Source organism: Balearica regulorum, chromosome 8, assembly GCF_011004875.1.
Source record: "Balearica regulorum gibbericeps isolate bBalReg1 chromosome 8, bBalReg1.pri, whole genome shotgun sequence".
Classification (NCBI taxonomy): domain Eukaryota; kingdom Metazoa; phylum Chordata; class Aves; order Gruiformes; family Gruidae; genus Balearica; species Balearica regulorum.
The window spans coordinates 23889809-23916353 of NC_046191.1; the positions used below are offsets into that span (position 1 = coordinate 23889809).

General features: G+C 39.3%; 1 protein-coding gene across 1 annotated transcript; it reads right to left on the bottom strand.

Annotated features, from left to right (window-relative positions):
* Window positions 1-2185: 2185 nt before the first annotated feature.
* SLC25A24 (solute carrier family 25 member 24) lies at window positions 2186-26285 on the bottom strand. Its single transcript, XM_075760093.1, has 10 exons — window positions 25966-26285; window positions 15011-15137; window positions 14403-14490; window positions 13820-13931; window positions 10235-10393; window positions 9738-9890; window positions 8526-8633; window positions 6671-6838; window positions 5394-5544; window positions 2186-4726 (listed from the first exon to the last, which is right to left on the bottom strand). The coding sequence occupies exons 1-10, from the start codon at window positions 26149-26151 to the stop codon at window positions 4548-4550; spliced, it is 1431 nt and encodes a 476-aa protein (XP_075616208.1). The 5' UTR covers window positions 26152-26285; the 3' UTR covers window positions 2186-4547.
* Window positions 26286-26545: the final 260 nt, after the last annotated feature.

A 26545-nucleotide genomic window follows, 5' to 3' on the forward strand; every position in this document is an offset into this window, starting at 1 on the left:
AATATGAGAAGGGAACGCAAAGATGCCAATACGTTCTGCCGCATACCAACAAGTGTGGCTAGCTCAGGGGTTTGAAACAAGCCAGTAGAGAACAGAAGTCATCTCAACCTGGGCCTCAGAAGGCTAATCTGGGCCTCGGGCATGTCCACACCTAGCCTCACCTGGGTAGTGCAGCAGCATCCGGTGTTCCGTTGCAGAAAGGAAAGCTGCTGAGTGGGTTTCGGTACGCAGTGTTCACCGTGATGTTTCCGCTAGCCAGCGCGCATGACAGCTTGGGCCTGGGCTGGTGCCACTCTGCAGAATGCCACCACTGCAGCAGACGTATCCTGCCAGGAAGCCCACCACAGTCGAGACAGGAAGACACACATTGGCAATCGTATTTTAAAATCCAAACCATTTCTGCAGTGTTTTCTAGCATTAATGCTACTGAGCAGCAGTGATGCCCCACATATGTCTTGAATGGAAAAAAACAAAGCTTTTCTTTTCCCTTCTGGGCCTCTTTTGTATAGGCCTATGCATAGGAAGAATCGTTTGCTCAAGGAACACCCCAGAAAAGTTGTTAGGGATCAGTTTGGACATGGATGCACAATTCCTGAACCTCTTATTAACTTACCAATGACACTACAGGATTTACATCCTCTTCATGCCTTTAACTAAAGAGGCAGTAGCAAGTTACATGGCAATATTTTTCATATGATCTACAGGCACCATCTTTGCATACATTTTGAAAAATATTAAACACCTAGCAAAAGATAAGATACAGGGGAAATGTGAAAGATTTTTCTGGACTGTAGAATTTAGCAAGTTTCAGACTAAACGTTTTAAAACAATGGACAAAAGTAGTCACAAACCTACAAATCCATCACCATTAATTTAAGAACTTAGAATGGATTATGGAAACACTCCGTTTCAACAGATTCTAAAGATACATTGGTGGAATACACTAAAAACTAAAGGAACAAGCTTGAAGAAACAGTTGAGATACTTGCTTAGCATTCTACTTCCCTTGGCCAACACACAACAAACTTCAAAATGATAGTAAAAATATTTTTATAAGAGAGAGAAACAGACTGCCTGCCCATGTGGTTTTTTGCTGCCTCAGTGTTATTTTAACACAAGCTGTACATAGTTGCAAGCAGTTAGAAATAATGATACTACCTGCGTTGCAGATCTGAGCTGTACCAAAAGCCAAACATCACACATGCTGCCTGTGTAGTAAATCCTATACATCAAAAAAGCATCTTGTTGGGACCAGTCCTTGATAAGATGACTGCAGAATTCAGTTTCCCAACAGGCTAAATTGAAAGCAATATTTTAAATACTTGTGCTACATTTTGTAGCAATTTAGATTTTCTCATTGGAGGAGATGGGGGGGACCATCCAACTCAGACATCTTTGAGATCACACCTTACCACTTGACCACTGTGAGTGAGATCACTCATAGCTCAGCCTTTCCAATTGCAGAGAATTTCCAGTTAAAAGCATCCTTGCCTAGAATTGAATGTCACATTGTTCATTTAGTCAGGAATCACACACTGAGCATCTACCTCTTCCATTATTTAAAAGGAAACTTCTAAATCTTATGTTACAAGAACTGTATCTGCAGGAATCAGAGACAAGAAAAGCCTCCTTAATTTGTTTACAATTATCTTGAACATTTGAAGGATTGGTGTGAAAATCTCATAAGTTGTCGTCAAAGCTGGTTACTGAGCATGCTTTCAGTAGGCTAGCCATGCTAGACATACAGACTAAATTAAGTCAATTACCTTGAAAAGATTTTATATTGATCCTTTGACTAACAAGCAAGATTAACAAAGCAACAGCAAAGCAGGATAAACATTAAGAATACAAGCAAGTGTGTTTGTTCTGATTATTAAGAGTTCTGTCATGCAGCACACACAGAAGCAAATCATGGTGTTATACTGTTCAATGAACAAGCAAAAATATTAACCATTATGTGATTTTCCATTAAGTGATGAGACAGCTAGAGTTTTAAACAGGATGACAATCAATTAATCTTAGACAAGGTTTTCAAATATCAATGTAGTAGCAAAGCATAGGCTAGTCTCAAACTTATTTTTAGATAAATTACCTTCATTTTTGACACTGAGTATTATGCATAGAGTGCAATGAAGAAATCTGTCTATCAGGCCATGAAAAAAAACATCAGCGCACTCCAGCCAGGTAAGGAAACAAACATTTATTAGAAATTGGTAGTTTTATAGAGCTAAAAAGGTAAACATATGTTTAAGAGACAAAGAATACACAATTGAACACAGTCATATTAAAGGCACATAATGAAAAACTAAATTTGAAAGACTCCATCTTTTCAACATTTGAAAACATCATTACCGTAATTTTCAATACTCATAATGGCACTTGCACACTATAAACAAAATGGAGCAAGTCTAGAAGATAGACATTGCTAAAGTCATCTTTGCATCACACACACACACAATACATTTGGTCATTGGTCACAGTCAAACAAAATTATTGGAAACTGATCTCACAAATCCCACAACGATACAAGAATGTTGGCAAAACCAAGAAACTTTCAGATCAGAAAGGCATTGTACATAAGGATGATTTGGATAGAATGACTTTTTGTTTTTTAAAAAAAGTGCAAAGTCCAAGGTTTCCCTAAAGGGAAGGCCAAAAGACACAGCTAAAGCTGCCATTTTCTGAAATCTGATAAAACGATGTTTTGTAATACAAATTTTATAGAGTTGTTATCTATCAGTTTATGGACAATAAACACCAGCCATGGAAGCACTGAACATAGATTTACATTTGATTGCTGATTGAAAAAAAAAATATGGCCCAAATAGTTTATGTGGGACAAGGTAGGTTCAGGCAGTTATTCATGTTTGCTTGCTATTTGTTTTGTTAAAAAAAAAACCCAAAAAACAAACAAAAAAACCCAAACCATCACAACCCACAAAAAAAAAAAAAAAAAAAGGGAGACCCTTAATGACCTGACAGGAACAAAGTTCTTCCTTCAGTAACCCAATTTCAGGAAGTGGTCTAAGAGGAGTTGCTTTTAGAAGGTCAAGATAAGTATAAAGATAATCTCAAATTTACTAAGATTAAAACACCACAGATTGCAGAAAGCAGACAAAGCAAAACAAATGAGCTCAACAATAATTGTTACTCTATTTCAGTGTTCAGGCCTGAAGGCAACTGAAATGCCACATCACCACACCACTCCCTCCCAAAAAAGGAAGTCACTTTGGAAGTACTTGTACATGGAAATACCTACTTTCTGCATTGAGGAAGTGCTGCTTTGGTTTTTTGAGGAGGAGCTGTTTCTCAAGCACTAACGAGTTGTGCGTGTGTGCTCTGCTTGTTTCATTAACATCAATCTGATGGGCACCTGAGATCAGCAGTCCCATTTGGTCACTTGGACAAAATGCTTCAGTATTTTACTATCTGAATTCCACACGCACAGCCAGCATGCACAGAAGACTATGAGGGAAAGAGGATTTATCTCACATGACAAACCTGTAAAACCTTTACATAATAATGCAATCCTCTACTGGCTAAAAAACACATAGTGGACTGTAGCCCTCTGAGTAAGGGAAAGAATGGGGAGTCCAAAATGAGCAGCATTTTTCTCCCCAAGGCAACTATGATGAGCTCTGCTATTGGTTGTATTACAATCACTATCAGCTTAATACTGAATCTTCCACCCCCCGTTTTTAAACAGTAGCTTGCACTTGTATGGAATGGAGTAATCAAGCTTTTTCTGTTCCTGTATATTATGATCCTATAAAACGTGCAGCCAAAGCTTGTCATGGTTAATGGTGCTAACATTTACAAGTGCAATGAAAAGCAGGTCCAGTGAAGCAAGTTATGAAAACCATTGATTGTATTACAAAAATACCATGTAAATCCATTTGAGGTATTCCGATACCATGGAACAGTAGTTTCTCAGGCTCTTATTCTTTAAATAAAATAATAATAAAAAAAAAGGTTAGCCTGGAGAGCTACATTTTAATGTGTTACTTCATCCTTGTCCATATGTAAGATATAAGATCCTGTTTCTTGCAAACTTAACATTAAGTCTTCAAAAATAATAATAGTAAGTGCTTACTTATAGGCATGCAAAATGTTGCCTGTGAATTGCTTGAGTATAGGCAGCATGACAAAACAAAAAGTCACTTTCATATATCAAGGCAGTATAAACTTCTCCTACCTTTGGTTTGATCCAAGCCCAATACACATTTAGAGAAGACAAATAAAAAAAAAAAAAGCCAATGAGTAAAAGACGCATGATTTTCTGAAAATATAAACATTGCTGATTTAAAGATAGTTTCTTGATTATTTTTTTTTAAACTCAGTGACATTTTAAAGTGCAATATAGGTATCTGTTTAGAAATGGTGAACTAGAATTTAAGAAAGTTTCTTCCCACTTGAGGGGAAAAGTAGAAGTTGCAGCATCTCTCCACAAAGATCTGTCTGTAATTGTGAGAGCAAATTACTTGAGAAATCATTTTTGTCCTGGTGTTTCCAACACCATTGGAAGCATCTCACCTTTTTCCTTCATTTCATGCTATTCCCAAATTCTGCTTCATTTTTTCATATACAACATAGCTGATGCTGACAGCTGGAAGCACCTTCATAAAATTAGGGGCTATGCCCCTATAAAGTCCTCTGATTCCCTCTGTAGCAATAATTCTTTGAAAGAGACCGACCATGTTTAGCTGTGGAGCTCCTTCCACTGAGGCTAGAACAAAAAGGTAATGTGTTATACAACAGATCTAGTAATATTAAAATTCTTAAGTATTAAATACCTGGGCCGTGAGCCTACTATCACCTCTAGGGCCACTGATTAAAACTTGAGTCCTCACAGAGAGATCTCTTTAATCCCAGACATTTGAGAGATATCCATGTGTGTAAGTCCCCCCACTGAAAAGCATTGTCCACTTACATTCTTTTGGAAATCTAGGCTCCTATCCTTAAGTCTGTGCACAAACCTATCAAGCAAAGATCTCAGCTATGAAACTGTCTTTATGAAATGCACTCTAGAGTAAACATTGCTGTCTACCTTCACAGGATGATGCAAGTCTTTTCCATTTTACCTCTAAAATTTAAGAAACATTCTAAATTTTGGAAAAGTGCTCCCAGACTATGACAGGGGCTCCATGCCTGGTATTCTTGTATGGAATGTGGCTCTCAGAGCACTAGTGTTTGAAATGTTAGATTTGAACCAAGTATGACGAACAATAACATCGGGGATAATAGGGAGAACGGACCAACGTTAAGGATTTTCCAGATAAGTCCTTGGGTTTCCAAGTTGGGTTTTTTTATTCCCACATCTCTGCTATAGCTATCCCAAATTATACAATTTTGATGTGACCACACAGAAACGTTTTCAGTACAACAGGACTCACCTTGAGCCTGCATGCGTGTTCTGATAAGAGCAAGAGGGTAACTGGCTAACTGCCCACATGTGCTGGAGACAGTACCACATCCCAACAATACAAAGACACCTGGGTTAGCGGAGCTTGATGCATAGTGTTCTAGCCATGTACTCTTTAAGAGCTGCCAAGACATAAAATTAAATATTAAGACAAGAGATTTGCATTCAAGAAAGTAAACAAATACATCTTTATTCATAACAAATCTTATGGGCTCAATCCTGAAAAGCACCAATCTCACTACACCAGTCCTAAATGCTCACTTTTAAAGTGCACAGGTAAACACCTTAGTACATGGGTAAGGACTTTAACCAGACTACAGCATTTAGTGCCTAGAAATCTTTAAAAAGATCCAGCAGCAGGAACAGTGCTCATGTTCTAGACCTGTTAACACTTTGGGAGGAGGAGGAGGGAAACACAACTCAGCACCCCACAGTGTGCAACAAAAGCTCGCACTGTTGTGCATGGCATGCCATGCAGAAGCAAGGACGCATAGTGCAGAAAAAAAGGATGGTTTGAAAACGTTTGCTCAAGCAATTCTGCTGATTACTACTGCAGTGTCACAAGATTTGTCTAGACTAGAAAAAAATTTAGTCTGTGCATCCAAGTTACTTAACACATTTTGAGGCAACACCTAACATCTAGAGTAGATAAGACATTTTTATTGTTGGTAATGGGTGTAAGAGACACCAGATCCTCTTGAAAAGAAAGAGAGCAGTTATTCAAGGTCCTCACGAGGACTTTATGTCAGCCACAAAGAATTCCGGTGACATGCATAGACACACACGGAATTCAGGTTACTATAATCCAATTATAAATCAGAGAAAATGACAAAAATATGTATTGTGTCATAAATGCAGGATAGGTAATGTAATATGAATATCATATGGGGTTTTTAAGGCCATATTTGCTATAGAACAGGTACGTTCCAGTCCAACAGGGTTGATTAAGTATGCAAGCATGTTGTATTGCCAAGGTCTACACAATCCTGCCTCATGATTTCTTGTTTGGCACTGCTGCATGTAAGGGCCCATCAGCACAGGCACTCCTTTTGGAGAGGCAAACAAAGAAAAACGTTACAGTCTAGTGAGATTAGCGGAAATGCTCATTTGTCTATTTTAAATTGAAGGCAACTGTAACACTACAAGCATATTACAAATCTAACTAATGATACAGGTATTCTAAAGAATATTTACCCTTTTTGTAAATTAACTAATGCAAGCTACATGCACTCAGTGATCTAAACTCACCTCATAAACAGCAAGGTCAATGCCAGCATAAGGAATTATACCCAGAATATTAGGAATATAGCCTTTGTAGAAGGCCTTTACACCTTCTCTTTTTAAGATCTTCTTAGCACAGTCAAACATCCCAGAATATTGCCCTGTTTTACCCACAGCCAATCTGGTCTTTAAAACCTAAAGGGGAAAAGATAGTAGCCTTAATTACATACCTATTTATTAATGTATTTTATAAACACAGGAAAACACAGTACCTCTCTGCTTATTCAATTGTCTGGAACTGCTTTGCATTTTGGTACTTTAAATCTCCTTTGTGATGACTACTGTTAAGGCTTTGTTAGCAGTAGGCTTCTTCAGGTTTCATCATTAGTGCAGAGCAGCACACATACTACCACATGCTAGCTTGAAATTATTAGCCTTTTTAAATTGCATTTTAGCTTTCTTTTCTTGATTAAAAACAGGCAGATTTTTTATCAACTTGAAGGCAACAGTGTAGGCAATATTTAATAGAAGCATCAGCTACAGAATAATTGAGACCAATAACATAATAGCAGATCACACATCTGATCTGGGAACAGCAAAGCATATTAAGAAAATAATCTTTCAAAAAAGCATGACACTTTGAGAGGTATTTAAGGGATATAAAGATTGTGTCTTACTACTGAAACCCAGCATCTGATTAATAATGCAAATAAGTCCATACAGCATCTTAGGACAAAGAAATTAATAAGAGTATCCAAAAGAAACCACAGAGGGAATTTCCTGAGCAAGAATTTGGCCTACTTTAAAGCATCATAAGACTGCGGCTTCCTCAGGAATCTCCTGGCACTTTGCTTTTCTCTTTTACTTCGAAACACCACCTCAAAAAACACTTATAGGACAGTATTATATCTTTGTTGGGAAGGTCAGAGCATCTTATTGTAATATAGTTCACCTGTCTCCATTGATCATTGTCTCCATATGATCTACGTAACATTTTAGTTATTCTGTAACTGAACCCATCTCTGTACTCAGGCTAGCTGTGATTCAGTGGCTCTGACAGCAAGGATGCTATTTAAAAAGAGATCGTTATCACTGTCAGCAATGAAAACGGCTAAGTTCTATTCCTACTGACACCCCTCGCTGCGAAAAAGTTATGTAGGTTACATTTGCCATTACTTCCAAATCTTGATGTTGGTATTGGTTTAATCCCAGACCAAACATATATTCCAGTTATTTGCACAACACAATAAACTTTCTGGGGAACCAGCAGTAAAAGTACTTCTATTTACAAAAACCAGGATGTGAAATTATTACCCTAGAGCAGTTAATATATTAACACTAGTTAAATTGCAACATGTGTAGTACCACATACAAATAAGTCGTACAGAAGAAAGAGCAGTTAATCTACCCAGCCTCAACTGTAGCTGTTACACTCTCCCTCCACACTGATCTTCTAATCAGACCCAGCTCCCAATCATAATGCAACAGAACTTCACCAGTTCTGCTACAGACAAGACCATTCCTTGCTTACATACAGTGGGAAAAAGATTTATGCCCAATGTAGAAAATACTAGAATATGTACTTCATTTTAAATGCATTCTTGGATTATTTTTTCCCTGAAGTACATTTAAAATTGTTTTAAACATTTAGACAATATTATACAGAAAATAAATAGAAAAGTGATAGATACCATTTAGAACATAGTATGTTTGAAAATGCCTAGTACTGAAATTCTGAAAGGAAGTCCAAAATAAAAATAAATTAGGATATAGGAATATAGATGAATTCCTACAATACTTTCAAGAGCAAAAGGGGGTTTGCTTTGGAAATGAACCAGGTATTTGGCAGAGTCTCCAACAGAAGCAGTTCTCTGTTACTTACCTCCATGGGATAAATAGAAGTTTGTGCTGTTGCTCCAGCCAAAGAACCAGATACAAATCTTTCAACGGTGCCTAACTTTCCATCATCCTTAGTGAGTATCTTCTTATACTGTATAGTTAAAACACATAAATATCACATGCTTTTTTGGAGAGGAAAGAGTTATTACGAGAGGCAAGAATACAGTACAAAATGTCTTTTCAGGCTGTACTTAACTTTTTCATGTATTTACAGTTACATTTACTAACCCAACAAATTTAGCACTAGACTCACTGCAACTCTGTGGACAAAGATTCTCAAGAGTTCAATAAATATTCCAGCCTGCAAGAATCTTTTACTTAAACACCTCAGCTACACACAGTACTGTGTCTACAAACAGCCAACACAAGGGTACCAAGGCCCCCAGACAACAAAGAGGAACCCAACTCCCTTGCAGATCCGGTTCTCCAATCAAAGAATGAAAGATCAACTCACACGTTCAGAGACACTTAGAGAGCTGTACATACTGCTTCATTCATGACAGAGACACCATCATGCAAGAATGAACCATCAGCTCCCGAAAGGCAGAGCAAGAGTAAGGAATAATGTGCTCAAAGTTACTCTATGGCATCAAAACCTGTCATTCGGTCTTGCGATATCCTAAAGTTAACAACTTCTTGTTGCTTTCATTTCATAGCTGTACAGAGATGTGCAACATGTTCATTTATTTTTACTTGAGGCACTAGCAAACCTCACAGAGGAAAAATAAAGATCATTTAACTACACCAGCATGGGAGTTCATTCTCCAAAGGAGGATTAGGCCTTAACATGATGCTTAAAGCTGATTCAGAGTTATATTTAACTCTGAAATCCAGGATGAGGGCATCTTACATAGCACTATGATATTTGACTTAAAAAGAATCCCACATAAGTTCAGCTAGCATAATGTGCTGGTTTTGGTTGTTGTCACTTCGAAGCACGTACAGTGTAAAATGCATGGCAGATTTAATTTATTTATACTGCTTATAACACAATAGCAAAATCTGCCTAATACCAAGTATTCTATTAACAGAATAAATAGCCTATTTTAAATCTTAAAGTCACTCTAAATTACTGTGACAAAATCTCCAACCATGATAACAACTCCTATAAAATACAACAACGCAAATAATGAACAGTGGGAGTGATACAGTATTTTATTTACCATTATTTTCATTCCTGATTTTATTGTCCTACCTGTTCATAAGCCCAGAACTTAATAGCTGTTTCAGGAGCTATTTTCACAACATTTACACCATTTCCCCTCCAGAGGGATCGGACACCACCTTCTTTCAACATTTGCTTAAAACCGCCGGCTATGTTCATTTTGTTTGATTTTGAACCATGAACCTAAAAAAACCCAAAATCACAGTAAAGATACTGCTCTGATTAGACTGTCAAATTCATCACCTAAGTATTAAATTGCTTAAATATACCAACTAGCAAAAATAAATCCACTACTGAAAAAATTTTATTTTAGTGGCATAAGTACTATAATATGTTGCTTACATTTTTTCCAATACGACTATGGAAAAGACAAATTTTATGAACACAAAATATGGAAATTGTCAAAATATAACTGCACCTCCAGAATTTAGATATTGTATTTGGCCATCACTTTTCCATAACAACTCTCTAAAAACTGAAGTGATACACTAGAAACTTTTTATAAAGTTCTTGAACATTGCACCTACCTGCATCATCACTTTAAGGCGATCTAATGGTGCTGTACCTGTTCGAGAGACAGCACCAGCCACTCCTCCTGCCAACAGCTGTTTCCACCACTGCCCAGTCTTTTTCTCTTCCTCCGTGAACTCATCTGGAACAGTCAAACTATCTCCTATATCCAACACCTATTAGAATCCAAAGCAAAGATGTGCAAATAACTCATTCCATCATCTCAGTTTTATCAACAGTTCTAATACCAAATTAACCTACCACCTGAGAATATGTAAGTAAAATGCTAGTTAAAAAAAAAAACCCTCTAATTTACATCCTATAATTAACTTGCTACGGATTGCTATTGCTGTTCAATGAACAGCAACTTTTAATGACTCCTACACAGATATTGAGTGATAACACCACAGACCCACCATTTCAAAGACTGCACCATCATCATTAAAAATTATGACAAATTTCCGCTTTGAGTACGGCTCAAAGACAGACATTCTCTCATGATCAGTAGACCTTTACAGTCAGCACTAAAGCTCAAATGCTTATACGTTGCAGCTAACCTTTCACAGAACAGCCTCCTGGGATTAGTTTAGTAATCTCCTAAGGATGCTAACAAGAGATTTCTCTCTCATGGTAATTTATTCACACATATGTGGGATTTCCCTTTCTCCCTACCCCTCCAACATTTTAAAGTGGCATTTTTTTAGCGATATATTGGAATATTCTATTTCCAGTAACTAATGCATATTATCTTACAAAATTACAAGTTTGACTAATGCTTTACAAATTTTCTTATCATAAGTTACACTGAAAGACACATTAATGACTTTTTTCAGCTATAGAAGTTTGAAATTTCATTAAGACATGCATGTTTGTATTACCACTCAATTTGATCAAACAACAACATTACTATAGGCTTTAGCGAAAAAGCTGTCCAAGACATAAGACTATGGAACCTCAGATATATCACTTTAAACATAGTTTCTGCTCTTCGTGTGATTTATAACCACGATATATGACAAGATACAGTGTAAATAATGCAAAGCAAATATTATACATAAATTAAACCTAAAAAGAAGCAAGAATGTTTTAATAACTGATAAGTACTGACCAGAAAGGATGTTAACTGATAAACTCCTTTTTTAAATACTGTTGATTTTAATCAATGTCTCTAATTTACGCTGCGTTCCTTATCTGTTAAGTAGACAGAATACTGCCTTGGTCATTTGGAACACAAGAATTGCAGGATGCAGATTATAGCTACAGCCACAGGACAAACAAGGTAAGCACTAACTATTCTGGATATGAACACAGAACAGATTAACTGAAAAATCCTTTCATCTTTCTGATGTGGTTTCCAAACAAGGTGTCATCAGTTGTTCAACTACATGGAATCATCAAAAGATCAATCAGAACTCTCAAAATATAAATGCAATGTTCTTAGAGATAGTATCTACTAGGGTTTAAACCTTGTGTCTGCCGAGCCCTAAACACAACTAAGAAAAAAAGCTAAATTTGAGGGTGTTTACAACAGAAAAGCAACAGCTACCTCTATGCCAAGGTAGCTATCTGCTTGGAACAGTCTGACAGCAATTAAAATTTTACAGTAAAAACAGAATTGGAAGAGCTGTCAATGCCAGCCAGGCATGTAAGGTCTCACGTCTGCTCTTATCTGAAACACCAGCTGGGTTGCCATATAGCTGGATTTTGCTTGCTGTGATAACTAGGTCATCAGCTGACTGCAACACTAGAAGATCATGAGAGACTTCTAAAATTGTTTCTTGGGGGTAACTAATGACACTTCAAAAAAAAATATGGATCTTATGTTTAATAATAGTAATGTGAAGCATTTTATTAAAACAAAGGGGGTTTTTCCACTGTGTAAGCTGGGACCAGGACTATCTGATCTCATAGCAGTGCTTCAAGTGTTTTCTTCAGCAAACAGGGAGCTAACTCCCTTTTGACAAGCATTTCTGAATTGAGGTTGTACACTGTGAAACACTCACAAAGCTCTCAGATCTCATAAACCTTTTTATTATGGAAATGCTGACTAATCCCTGAAGATATAAATGGTCTCACTATATTCAAAGAAATCTGTCTTTACCTAACTTTATGGATTACTCCAATAATGTACAGGAAGAATATTTAGCAAACAGGATTACTACTGGTTTACTTTCCTTATTATTTGTTCTTAAAAGTTAGTCACTTTGGTGTCAAGAGCTCCATTCAATAGCAACTTAAAAAAATGTATCTGCACAGTGGATAGCCTATTGCTGTACATTCCGTCATTGTTAAATGAAATTCTGTAACACAAAAGAGCGTTAGAACACGTGCACAGAAAATCATCACTGGTGTCACTAGTGATTTTATGGTAATGATAATATCTATCTAAATCATAGAATAGCCTGGGTTGGAAGGGACCTTAAAGATCATCTAGTTCCAACCCCCCTGCTGCAGGCAGGGACACCCTCCACTAGACCACGTTGCCCAAAGCCTCATCCAGCCTGGCCTTGAACACTTCCAGGGATGGGGCCTCCACAGCCTCTCTGGGCAACCTGTGCCAGTGCCTCACCACCCTCACAGCATAAAATTTCTTCCTAATCTCTAATCTAAATCTCCCCTCCTTCAGCTTAAGGCCATTCCCCCTTGTCCTATCACTCCATGCCCTTGTAAACAGTCCCTCTCCAGGTTTCCTGTAGGCCCCTTTAGGTACTGGAAGGCTGCTATAAGGTCTCCCCGGAGCCTTCTCTTCTCCAGGCTGAACAACCCCAACTCTCTCAGCCTGTCCTCATAGCCGAGGTGCTCCAGCCCTCTGATCATCTTTGTGACCTCCTCTGGACTTGCTCTAACAGGTCCACGTCTGTCTTGTATTGAGGACCCCAGAGCAGGATGCAGTACTCCAGGTGGGGTCTCACAAGAGCAGAAGGGCAGAATCACCTCTGCTAGTCACACTTCTTTTGATGAAGCCCAGGATACGGTTGGCTTTCTGGGCTGCAAGCACACATTGCTGGGTCATGTTGAGCTTATCCACCAAGACCCCCCAAGTCCTTCTCCTCAGGGCTGCTCTCAATCCATTTTCCACCCAGCCTGTAGTTGTGTTTGGGATTGCCCCAACCCATGTGCAGGACCTTGCACTTGCCCTTGTTGAATTTCATGGGGTTTGCACAGGTCCACCTCTCAAGCCTGTCAAGGTCCCTCTGGATGGCAAATACAGAACGAATTTCACCATAAGAAACAGTTAAAATGTTTCTTTAATTTGTTTCAATACATCAAAAGTATTGAACATAAGAATGTAGTGCAATGTGAAAAGAAAAAGATTTAATACTGTGGTTATTATCTTTCTATAGAAGATCTCCAAAGGAAGAAAAGAATTACTGATAATTATTGGCAAAGTTTAAATGAAGTTCTTCGTTGAGAAGAAACTCACATCACACTAGCCTGCTTGTAAACTGGAGAGCACAAAGTGAAAAGAAAAAACAAACAATCTTAAATACAGGTATGTTTGAAATATAGCAACTATGAAGCTGTGATACTCAATATTGCCAATTAACCCAGCAGAGATGAACTTAAGAGCTGCATTAAGTTAAAAGAAAAGTTGAACTTACAGTGGAATGTTTCCAATAGCGAATTATTTCCTCAATGTCTGTAGCTGGGTTAAACATAAAATGATCTCTCCACTCATTCCAGTCTACTGTCATCGTCCCATCAGCATCAATACTGAAAAGAAATTGAACTATATAAGGAAATAATAGCAAGGATGAGGTTTTATTCTGGTTTGTTGCCTTTTTTTTTAAGTATTGGCCATCACATCAGTGACAACTGACTGTAAATTGCATATGGAGACTTCAAGGCTGAATCTGCCATGGCCTTTCAATACTATGCTTTTCTTATCCAAGTGTATCTGGCATATTCCATTTAAAAACATAACATAACACTTCGTTCTATCAACAACGCTTACAGGGAAATGAGACAACATTCTCCTCCCAGAACCAGATGCTCAAATAGTGACTAGACTTACCATCACCCAAAACCAGATGGAATATGTGAGAATTCCTATAAAAGCAGCACTGAAGGTACCACCACCTTTGAAAGTTATAATCCCATTTATCCTGTTCTCTAAATTATTAGAATATAATAATAAACAATACAAAGAAGCTTAAAAAACTTTAAGAAATAATAATTCCTGACCTTTGCAGGATCTTTTCTGCTTGTTTTTCTGAAATGCTTATACCCAATATCTTGAGAGACTGGACAACTTCTGATGCTTCAATTTTTCCTTAAAACATTAAAAGAAAGATGATAAATATTTAAAACATGGAGCTGAATCACTTAGCACCTTGGAGCTCACTAAGTTCCATTGTAACATCCACATAATAGCAAAGATAACTTAAAATCAATTAAAACACAGGTGATATATTTTGATTGTCTACTACAAGGACTCAGTAAAGGTAAGTAAATTAAAATCATGCAACCAAAGGAGATGCAAACATTCAGTGAGTTAAAAACTATTTTATCTTTAACAGATACTTAGAAACTTCCTTATAGTTTCTCCACCTGGGGAACAAAGAGCCCCAGATCAACGGACCTGGAAGATAATAAAAAGAAAAAAGACTATAATAATTTATTATTTCAATCTATAGTAAACTATAATTATGATCCTATTAAGGAAAAGAAGTAGGGGTTCCATGTTCACAACTTTTTGTCTCCAGTTTAGACAAAGAATATAAATAAAGATAACTTATAATGCACGTTTTCTTCAAACAATGTTTGAACAAATAAAATAAATCAAGGCATACCATCATTGTTTTTGTCCAGGCTCTTAAATGCCAGTTTCATCTTTTTCTCATGATCTTTAAGATACTGCATAAATTCTTCAAAATCTAGCTGTCCATCCTGGTTAGTATCTCCAGCTTTAAAAATTTTCTGTTGAGAGAAAATTCAACATCTGAGTTTTCCAAATTACAGCAGGTCACAAAGCAACAGCAGCATGGTACAGCCCTGGCTTTAAGAAAAGCATCATATTGGTCATTTTGGGAGTGAAATCAGGAAAACAACTAAGCATACACTTCAGAGCTATATTTTGTTCTCAGCATTTAACACACTCTCAGTATTTCCATAAAGAGACAAAACACTCAGCAGTAAAGATAGATTTAAGAAAGCATTATTTATTATTTACGTAACTTTCTTATTCAAAGATTTTAAGATTTCTTACCAGCACTGGCAAGTTACACATACAGGTATCAAATAACTTGTGAAGGAGGAGGTGGGGGACAGGACAAAATCATGAAAGAGAACAACTTAAAGCCTGTGACTTCCTTGGTTATACATGGCATTTGTCAATATGTCAGTAAAATTAAAAAAAAAAAAAAAGTCTTAATCCTCTTTAATCCACTGGTCTACTAATTATGAATTATAAAAATACAAACAGCAATTAACTATTTAACTGCTGACCAAAAAAAAAAAAATATATACGAAGGTCTCGCCTGAATAGCATTTCCAGCCCCCAGGGTTTAAGAAGGCAGGGCTTTCGGCTTCAAACTGAAGCCCTGACAAAAAAATTGAAACAAACAAACGACGACAGATTTGTAGCAAATAGAGCACAGTTATCTTCCATTTTTGCATGTGTTTCCTAGTAACTGTCCTGCAGATAAGAAACATCTACATGTAAAATTAACTACAAGTTGAATGCAGGGTATACAATTGCTAGCACTGCAGGAAACAAGTCTGAAATACAGCCTAGGCGTATACTTCTCCATCAACAAAAGGCCAGAATACTTTACCATTTTTGTGTGTGAAAACATACTTTTTAAAAAAGGGAAATTACAGCAGCCCCCCCCCAAGCATCAGCCTGTAACTGGTGAGGCTTGTCTTCAAAGGCAAAGCCCCAAGAAGAGCGAAGCCCAGGCTAACAAGCTCTGCAGGATTTATTAGCTTGGGCTTTATGCCACAGCAAGGGCTGCCCCACACAGGGAGAGCTGCAGCGAGCAGCGGGGCTCACAGCACACCGCCACAGGCGCTTCCCGTCGTCTCCTCTGGCAGGATGTGCAGGGAAATCCACCCCAAACCCCTCATCTAGGACACAAGATTTAAGGGGAAATTACACCTTGTCGCTTCTTTGGGTATCGGTCCCTGTGGTTTCCCTCAGTGTGTGAAAACCTACAGGGGCAGCACTTGAAGACAGACAGGAGACCAACTTGACAGTACAATCTCCTCATTAACTTGCAGAAAGTTTCAGAGCACTTCAGGGTACACATAAAGCACATGCCAAAAATTCTTCCAAATATCTTCTCTTTTGCAGACTACCTTGTGCAACTGTAGTTTCTGAATAAAGTAACTCTCAACAAGATTTGCACAGCTGTTCTAATCTGCAAAATCTGGTTTTAATCATTTTGTTTATTCCACTATAATTAGTAGAAGTCCTCCAAAGACCAAAGTCCAACAAGTTCTAGCCTACAGAAATTAAACAGAAAGGAAATTGAAAAATCTGGTGTGTTTGTTGCAGATATCTGAAAAAAAATTTAAGACATCTGAATACATTTATGTTGCCTCCTTTATCTTTCCTATCCCTCTACTAAAAGAAAATGTACTTTAACATTTAATCTCAAAAAAACAAAATTTGTAAGAAAGATTATCATAGATTTCTCAATGGAAGGGAGGAAGACCATGGTACTCCACAGTGAAATAAGCAGCAAATTATTTACCTCCCATAATAGAGCAAGTTATGCACAATAAAATCAACTCAAGTTACCACATACTCAGATAAAGGTGTTTGTATCAGTCTAGAATAAGTGTTCTTAGTATACTCGTAACTGCAGCTTGGTTGTAATTTCTATTAACCTGTCAACAAAAATATACTAATCAATTCAGTTTCACGCCCTTGCCAATATGGTTAGGGCTGTTCAGAATTTCCCATTACAAAAAAAAAATAGTTGATGTTTATTGAAGTTTATGGATGCATTCCTGACCGCGACCATCTAACAAGAAATTAAGAAAGGCTAATAGACTAATCATTAAAAAAGCCCCAAACAAATTTAAAAAAACCAAACCAAAACCCACCATTACAAATTACTCTAGCCAGAAGAGTCCCCTCCTCAAAGACACTGCCATCTCAGCCCATCTTGTACTCCACGCACAGCACCTCATATCGCAGGATCCGAGTATCCTGCTAGACTCCCACAAGCTAGTCAGAAGAGGCAATTTGTGTGGCAGTCATACACACACTTTGACTGAATTCTAATCAACACAAATTGTTACTATTCCCTACTGCTACCTGAACTACACAAACAAAAACGTAGAACAAGGAAAGCGTTGTTCTGGCTCACAAATGTGTCAAAACTTTAAATTCTAATTACAAAACTTCCACTGCTGAGGACGACGTGAGCCAAAGAAAACGGAAATTCCTAGGAGGTTTAGAGAGCTGGCAATTAGCGTCTGTGAAGGGGGAGGCACCTTTCATTTCATCTGCCAAATGAGCGGATTTTATATTGCAACAACTAGAAAAGGATAAGCACGAACATACTCTCCATTCCCTACTTTTGTTTTTACAGTTATTTTCCAGACTTCAAGCCAGACTCAGCCACTCTCAGTGCAGTAGAACAGAAACAACAGGGAACAAAGACCTATGCCTTTCTTCAGCAGGCACGTGCATTTTTCTCACATTACAAATCTAAAATTTCATACAAAGCCTCTTGCTGCCTGTGAAATGCACTAATTATGCAGGTGTTAAAGTTTCAGATTAAAACCAGTAATTTGCAAGTTTGTGGAACAAACAGAAACGCTGAAAGGTGCTTGCCTTCCACTTGGAAGGCAGAAACTCCCTCATGGGGGATTATATACTCCATGGGCATAGCCAGCAGGAAGACATGTACTTGATTCTGTGGCACGCTAACTCCCAGGTCCAAACTGCCCACTCACAGCATCAAATAATAATTCAGGTTGGAATGAACCTCTGGAGGCCATCGAGCACAACCCAGGCTCAAAGCATATCTAATTAGATCAGGTTGCGCAGGACATCCAGTTGAGTCTTGGACATCTCCAAGAACGGAGATTCCACAGCCTCTCCAGGTAACCTGCTCCAATATTCAATCACCTGCACTTCAGTTCAACAAGGAATCCAACTCTGCTGTTCTGCATTTGATATACTACCAGATTTTTGCACAGTTACAACCACTCGTCACTGTGCCACTTCCTGGTTCATCAACTTCTCTGGTGGAGGAGAGCTGGATGCATTTTAAAATAGGCATGCTCACAACAATAGAGCAGGAACCAAACTAGATGCCAGTCCTTGCTTGGAAGTCCTGGGAAACAATGTTCAGTGTGCCTGCCACATAAAACCTGCCATTTCTTGTTACAGACTTACTGTGGGATCACCTCACCTTTACGTAGGCCCAGCCCCAAGAGGAAAATGTTTATTTTTTAAAGGCGTGCCATTTCTTTTCTCATCGTCTAAAAACTTTAACCCCAAGCAATAAAGATAATTCACTAGATAAAATGAAATGGTGACCACATAAAGAATTGCTAATTACTGATATATCTAGGAAGATAGTTTAGATGATCTTTCCTTTTAATGTTACAGGCCTTCACACATACTGACTACAATGCTCCTGTGCTGACCTATTTGGTCATGACACTGCTGCATTTTTCTTTACTCCTCTTTTGGGTTTTTTTGTATGTTTTTAATTCTGCTACATTTTTTCTTTTTCTGCTGTATATTTTGTTAATGCAGCTGCTTTCAAAGTCCTGCACAGCGAGGCAACACCAAGGTGAAAGGCCACAAGTAGACTGAAACACTGAAGAATTTTATTTTTAAATTTCAGAATTATATAAAGCATGTTGCAGTGTTGAATTCCTACTCCTCCAGAAGACCTCTGTATTTGGTGTGGAAACATAAGCCAGCAGGTCTGTTTGGAAAAAAAAAAATCAGAAAAGTTACAGACAGACTTTATATACACCTAAAAATCCTGACGCTCTGTAAGTGCCCTGATGAATTATTAGATTACTCTGTGCCAAAGTTATGAACTTTAACACATTCATAGCTACAATGTAGAGACAGAGAATGCAAGACACTAAAAATCTTAATGCTTTTATGTGGACTTTTCTTTTAAATTCACAGTTTAATTTTTATATTACTTAGTATCTTGATTTGTGTATTGTGCATAAGCCTTCACATTCTAGTTACAAAACTGAATTGCATGTGAAAGGTGGGGCTGTTTCAGTATGTGTGGTTACCAATCATCTATTCATTAGCTTGTTATTTCAGCTAATGAATATAATGTAAAGAATATTTAAAAGGAAGTGATCCATCAAGAAGTTCCTGGGTGTTTCTGGCTTCCTATCATGCTATCTGCAAGACACAAGTCAAAAACCAAAGCTTAAAGATACATAATTGGTGCAATTAGCAATTAATTGTCCTGCAATCTATGACTAGAGTTCCAAAGGGCACAGTTACAAATACTGCATAGAAAAAAACCACCATCATCACGCTAAGAACAGCATCATGTCTTAAGACATTCACAAACTTCCTATTTTCTTTTAAAACCAGAGGTACTATATATAAAACCAATCGTGATATTGCCTTCTCCTCCCCTTTTCTGTTCTTTCCCCCTTCACCTCCAAAATAATTAGTGCCAATCATTCACATAGCTCTGCATTCCACATTTTCAAGTTATTAGACTGTATTCTTATTGGAAGCCAAACTCAGTCACAGCTCAAGTATATGCAACTCTTTACTGGATATGTACCCTACAATATTAAAAACTAATGTTGTCCTTTTCCTATCTGCATCCACCTAGACACACAAATTTGACACATAATGATAACCTAAAAATCAGTAGTAAAGATTACTGAAGTCAGTCTTATCAAAGTGCATCAGTTGGGAGTTAAATCAAGCATAAATGGAAACGGCCTGAGGATGTGTCCACATAGCGTTATACCCCAACCAGCGAGTCCATATAACACACTAACAAACTAGACTGCCACTTAACCTCCAGAAACCTACAACACAACAGTGCATTTTGAGCAAAACAGTAATGTGCAGTGCCTCCAAAGATCTCCCAACTTGTTCAAATGCTGCATTCATATTTATTCCCTTCCCTCCCAAAGGACACTACCAACTCGTAAACAGTACTCAAGCAGGCTCTTTAAAAACTGCTAGAGACAGACATTAACAGAGTCCTCCACTCCAGTACAGCGGACTTGCACCCTTGGCAGTAGCAGAGATGTTGCTATCAGCTGCAGACCTTCCCCTTCCTGTTCTTTATCCTGAGCACCACTCTTCCCTGCAACATGAAAGCACTAGCAGCAGTCTTCTCACTGGTCCATTTCAGGTAACAGAATCTCTATAAAATGAGCCTAAAAAGGAAGAGATGCAAGTCCTGAATATGCTCTCCAATATCCCTTGCAGAAGCTGCTCCCTCAGGATCTGGATAAACTCTCTCAACTCATAGCTATGAATTAGATTCCAAGAATCTGAAACAGCATAAATGGGAGACGCAAACTATCCCTTGTACCTTCATTCATCATTCTTTGCAAGTTACACTGGTATTTTTTGACTTTGAACATACTTGGTAGCCTGACTTTTTCCATTAAATAAGACTACTCTGCCACCTTACAGTCATCTTAAAAGATTTACCAGTTTACCTTGTTTGTTTACCTGGGACACACTGCTGTCTCAAGACAGGGATTTAGTAAAGCATTTCAACACGCGGCTAAGAGATCTTCCAGAAGTGGGGGTTCCCATAGTTGGTACCTAGCATTCTTGCACTTTGCAGCAACAAGAGAAAGAATTAATCATTCACTGTACCCTGTCACTGTTCAGGAAAAAGCCTATCAAGTTAGTATTAAAAAGTTCATTTTATCTCCTTGGATGTTTAAAGTGTTATGAAAACAAACTTCTATTCATCTTGCTCTTTCATATGGAGACTTGGAACTACAGCACGTATCAGTTAAAAGCTTCTCAAGTTGTACACATTGAAATGAAATAATGACTTACATGTTTGCTTAGAACTGAAGTCACATTTATTACTGAAGATATTTGTGGTATTTCACAACTAAGTCCCCATAATTGGACATAATTGTAACACCTATTATGACCTGAAAAGCAAAGTTTAAAGGAACTAAGTGGCTCCAGTTTTCTACAATCGTATGACGTGACATCTGTTTTGGTAAAAAGTTGAAGATGCCTGTCTACATCTATAGTACTAGTTTTTGGCATACTATTACGGTGAGTGAAAGTTTCATGCCACATAACGTATGACACACAGACACGAAAGTGCTGAAGCTTACAGGACCGTGAATCTGCATATCAAGTACAACAATAATTTCTAAAAGTAAGTATCATGTGATCAAAAATGCCCATGTTTCTTCTAAGTAGTCGCCAAAGTAATAGGGCTTTCTGTAGGTCTGTATGTTTCTAGCCAAGCTATAACATAATGAAGAGGCTTCAGTTCATTTGGTCTACTAGCCTTCTAATTTTGCCACGTAAGGGACATTACCAAAATTAAGAAAAGCGCAAAAATCTTAATAAAACAGTGAAGAAATATTCAAGGACGTATTTAGCTCAGGCACTAAACAAGTATGTGTTTTCTGGACTACGAACAGCTACAGTAAGTTCAAGCTCTGACACTAGCTGTAGCTTTCAGAGGCCAGAGAAAAGCACAGAAGGCAACAATACACACCTAGCTCTGTTCTCACCTCTGCTCTCGCACTGACACCCCGCACTAACACAGCACGGGGGCCTGCCTTGCTTGATGGAATTCTGAATTTTCTCTGGTTTAAATGCAGCAACACACTTCAAGTGTTCTGAGTATTTTTAGACTTCATTGGACTAAAATTTTCATAAACACTGCTGATTACTCTAAACAGACCATATTCTGATTGCTGAGAATTTAGTCTTGCTGGGCCCTGTTTCCACCACACAGAGGTGTCTCATCACACTGTTTCTTCACCTAAAGGAGCTTTAACATAGCCAAAGACTTATGTCAAAACCTGACAAAGAGTCAGTCCAAATAAAATCATTATACTGTTTCCACAATGTAGTTATTCATTTCAATAACATCTTTCTAGTTCCAGGACTCGATGTATAAATAGCACCTGAATTTGAATGCTTGGCTGCTCCTACCCCAAACTGAAGCTTGAAATACAGGGTTTGACTCCTACAGGTTTATGGTAAGGATTGATTGCAACAGAAGGAAAGGGTGAACAAAAATAGTACTTCATATAACCACTCACACCATTTATGGTACTCCCGCCTAAGAGACTCACGGCATTCTGAAGACACAGGATGAGATCATTTGAGATCTGATCCCAGCATCTATTTTGTATCTCTACTGGACAACTCCGCTAATCAAAGTGACCGTGCAATCGCTGTTAATGTTGCCTGTAGAGCGCCATTTGATACTGTCACCACACTGAATTCCTTCTTCGTAGGCATTGACGCATTAAGGCAGGAATTTTTTGTAAAGCTTTGCAAAGTTACCCACTGCTGGCAGGTAATATACTACAATATAAAACAAGAGTCATCCTGGCAGCCTCTAAGCAGCACACATTTTGGATTTTCCAGTGGTTTACTTTCGTCTGTCAGATACTGACAGGAGGCAGGTCAAGTAGAACATAGTCAGGAGCTTCTGTCATGTTGTGCTGTGATGTTTTGCTACGGGGAAAAAAATGATTCTTCCTTAGAGGGACATGTAACCTACCTCCAAAGCTCACCACATGGTTTCACATTGATTCTTGTATCTACAATGTTACTTCACCTAAAAGAGTGTCTCATCGTACATTAAATGTTAATAAAACTGCCAAGACAACTGATGAAAGGTGAAATAAAAAGAGCATACCAGCAGTCTATTACTCAAACAGAGAGCAGCTTTGTATCTTTTAAAGGCATCCACATTCCTTCTAGAAAAGAACTACATTTCTAGAGAAAAGCACAAACGCTAATTTATACCATGAAGATGATGACTTAAGATGAACCAACTGCCTGTTAGCAGTGAAACACAGTAACACTCACATGGTCCCTTACCAGGAGTTAACCGGGAAGCAGCTGTGCTCCCCAGAAGTATGGTGACCAATACTAGCATGGCCATGGATTTCGTCCCCACGCAATGGAAGCCAGTCCTGCAAGAGTATTTTTGGAAACCAAACCTAGACCTGCATCTAGAACATAACAATAGTGCAAAGCCTGAGACTCCAACCCAACTACAAGGCACCAAAGCCTACTTTGCTTTAGGATATCCCCAGGTCTGCCCACCCGACAGTGCCGCTACGATGGCAGGGCTGTGCAGTTCGGGAGCTAACACTTTGCGACATTGTGTAATATTTCCACATCTCATTTCCTGACCCATTAGTTATTAGCAATCATAAGACTACTTTTGCCTCTACAAATAAACATGTTGATTCAATATCTGACTTAAATTATAAAATACCTTTTTACCAAGTAGTAAAAAGACATTTTACTGAATTCAGCATCCCTTCAGAGCTTTGAAGTGAAGAGGGAGAAGGCAGCTTCGAGCTGCAAGAAAGTATAGGAAGCAGATTAGCTACATAAAGACAGGAAAGAAGCCGGAGGCAGGTCTTACTGAGGCTCTCATAAGAAGTCTAGTTATTAACAGTTATATATAACCAGTCTAGTTTCTAGTTCAAACTATGCCCTCTATTAAGTTTAAAATAGTGAGCATATAGAAGTTTTAGTGCACCCCAACAATTCTTCCACTCCTCTCAAACATTGAACATGACTCACGGCTTATTTTGTTTACTCTGTGTTTCTTAAGCAACTAAGGCAGCCAGTTCCTGCTCTCGATTACATTCAGGTAAGTCTAGCTTATCTCTGTTGATTGCATGGGATTCACGTCCAGTTTACCCTGTCACAACCAAAAAGAATTTGACAGATACTCAGACGTGCACTATTAATGAAAGCCATCACACTGATCTTGAGAAAGACCTGGGAACTTCAATTCTAAGTTGCTCAAAACTTAAGAAACGTGGCACTTGTGTCTTAGGGCTTTCAGTTAATTATGTGGGAAGACCACCCTCGTTAAACATCAGAAAATTAACTGGTCACCTGTTCCCCTGTTGTTCAATATAAGTAAAAAAACCAAATTGTTACAGTCAAACTGGTACAACAGGTTTTCAACAATGTGTATATAATGCGTGACTGAAGTTTGCAACTAGCGTGCTCTTAATACTGACAATTGTCATGGATAAGCAAAGAGGCCAAACTGTCCTTCCCTAACCAAAAACTGAGGACACAAAACATACTTACTGTAAAGATGATTTTGACCAGCAGCAATACTGAAGTGAAAGCGTGCTTTCTTTTATACTCTCACAGAAGCATTGTTCAAGAAGCCTGCTGGATACTCTTCCCTTAAGTATGAGACAGAGAATTAAATATACCAAAAAGAGGTAAAATAGAGACCAAAGAACGAGACCAAGGGAAAGAATTGGCAGTGTCCCACAATTAGTATAAGGTCACTGAAACTGAACTTCTGACCCAACATATCTCTTAACACCACAGTCAAAATTTAAGTTCACTTTCCTGAACCTCTTTCAGAAAGCATGCAAGGGCTAGTACAGGCACGGCAGTGGAATGCCATCTAACCATTCTTTGTACTGAGATAAAGAACAGGACTGTTACGGTAATAGCTCCAGCACAGATCTCAGCTGTACCTGTTCAGCCTAACTGAACCTATGCATGCCTTTTCAGCACAAATACTTATGCTTACAGAACCGTGCATTAAATGATTTTATATTCTGATCCCTTGGGATTACTGTAAACTAGGAAAGAGAAGTTCTTCTTCCAGGTACAGGTCATATTTGCTAGTCTAACTCAGCATTGCACTGGAACACTTGATGACTCAAGTTTTACTAACTTGTGAGGTCACAACATCGGTAACAAGAGAGGAAATAACAGTCCCAACAGGGGAATGCAGTAAATCTACCTGATCACTGCAGAATCCACAGCAGAAAGAGAGCATGCTGTTTCTGTGGCTGCTGCTACAAGTGGGCATTCTTAAATAGAAGAGACTTGGTATCAGACACAGCCAATGCCAAGAAGAATCATTTCCATATCTGTGTGTTCACAGAGATCTAGCTTCGATAACTAATTCTGATATTGCAACCTACTGTTATACACATTTATGTACCTGCTGCCCAAAGCAAACCTTACTTTATTCTGACCTATGATTAAGCAAAGGTGGAGTGACAGACAAATTACCATCCTTTATCATGCTGAAGGAGGAATATGCTATCAAATATCACGCAACAAAGAGTCAAAGGAAGTCAAGAGTCAACGCATGATGAATAAACCCGGCCGTGCCCACTTGGCAGTGGAACGGCCGGCAGCCGTACTATTAACAGTAACTCGGGATCCTTCATTTATAACCCCGAGGCGTGCCTGTACAACCCAGCCCCGGAGCAGGCACCGCATACCCGGTTAGGAAAAAGGCAGGCCCGTGGCCGACTTTATCCCGGAGCAGCCCAAAGCCCCCGGATGCGACTCCCGGGCCTGGAGCAGCCCCCGACGAGCCGCCTCGGCTCCGGGGCCATCACGGCGAGCCCCAGCCGGGCAGCGCCCCATCCCTTACGGGGCGGGCGCCGGGGTGGGGCGGCCAGGCCGCGTCTCGCCCTTTACACGGCCGCGGGGTGCCGGAGAGACACCGCTCGCCACGGGCTGCTCCTCCGGGAGGCAGCGCCGGGGTGAAGCGGCTAAAGACGGGGAAGGGTCGCCACCGCCGCCGCGCCCCTGGCCCGCTCTTACCTCCTCCGCCTCTTTTCCCAAAGGGATGCCCATAGCCCGGAGGCCCGTCTGGAGCTCGGCGATATCCACTCTCCCATCTTCGTTGAGATCCAGCTTCCTGAAGAGGTTGGCGTACCGGGAATCGCCATTCCTGTTCCCGTCGCAGGCGGCCACTGGCAACGCGAAACCTCTCAGGAACCGGAACATGGCGGGGGAGGGGGGTGCCGTGCGGTACGGACAGCGCGATGCTCGCCCCTCAGCTCCCCGCGGGCTGGGCGCGGACGGGAGGCACCGCCTGTGCCTGCTCCTGCCAACGCCCGCAGCTGCCAGAGGAGGAGCCGGCTCGGCTCCGCCTCAGCGGCGAGGGAAAGGAGGGAGGGCGGGGAGCGCCTTTACGGGGGCTCCCCGCCCTCCCTCCTTTCCCTCGCCGCTGAGGCGGGAAACGAGCCACTGAGGGAAGAGGGCGGGCGGCAGCCGCAAGCCCTTAGGCTCGCCTCAGCTGTCCCTCCTGCACTTACACGGTTGTATCCGGCTAAACGTTTCTAGTACAAGTAGAGAACAACCAACAACGCTGCAAATGACCTAATTGGGATGTTTTGGC

Excerpts from the sequence above, each read along its gene's own strand:
- SLC25A24 (XM_075760093.1), bottom strand. The coding sequence starts at position 26,151 with ATGTTCCGGTTCCTGAGAGGTTTCGCGTTGCCAGTGGCCGCCTGCGAC. Across the intron at positions 10,394-13,819 it reads GCTATTGGAAACATTCCACT|GTGTTGGATATAGGAGATAG; the intron begins GTAAGTTCAACT and ends GGATTCTAATAG. Across the intron at positions 5,545-6,670 it reads TTGACCTTGCTGTTTATGAG|CTCTTAAAGAGTACATGGCT; the intron begins GTGAGTTTAGAT and ends ATGTCTTGGCAG.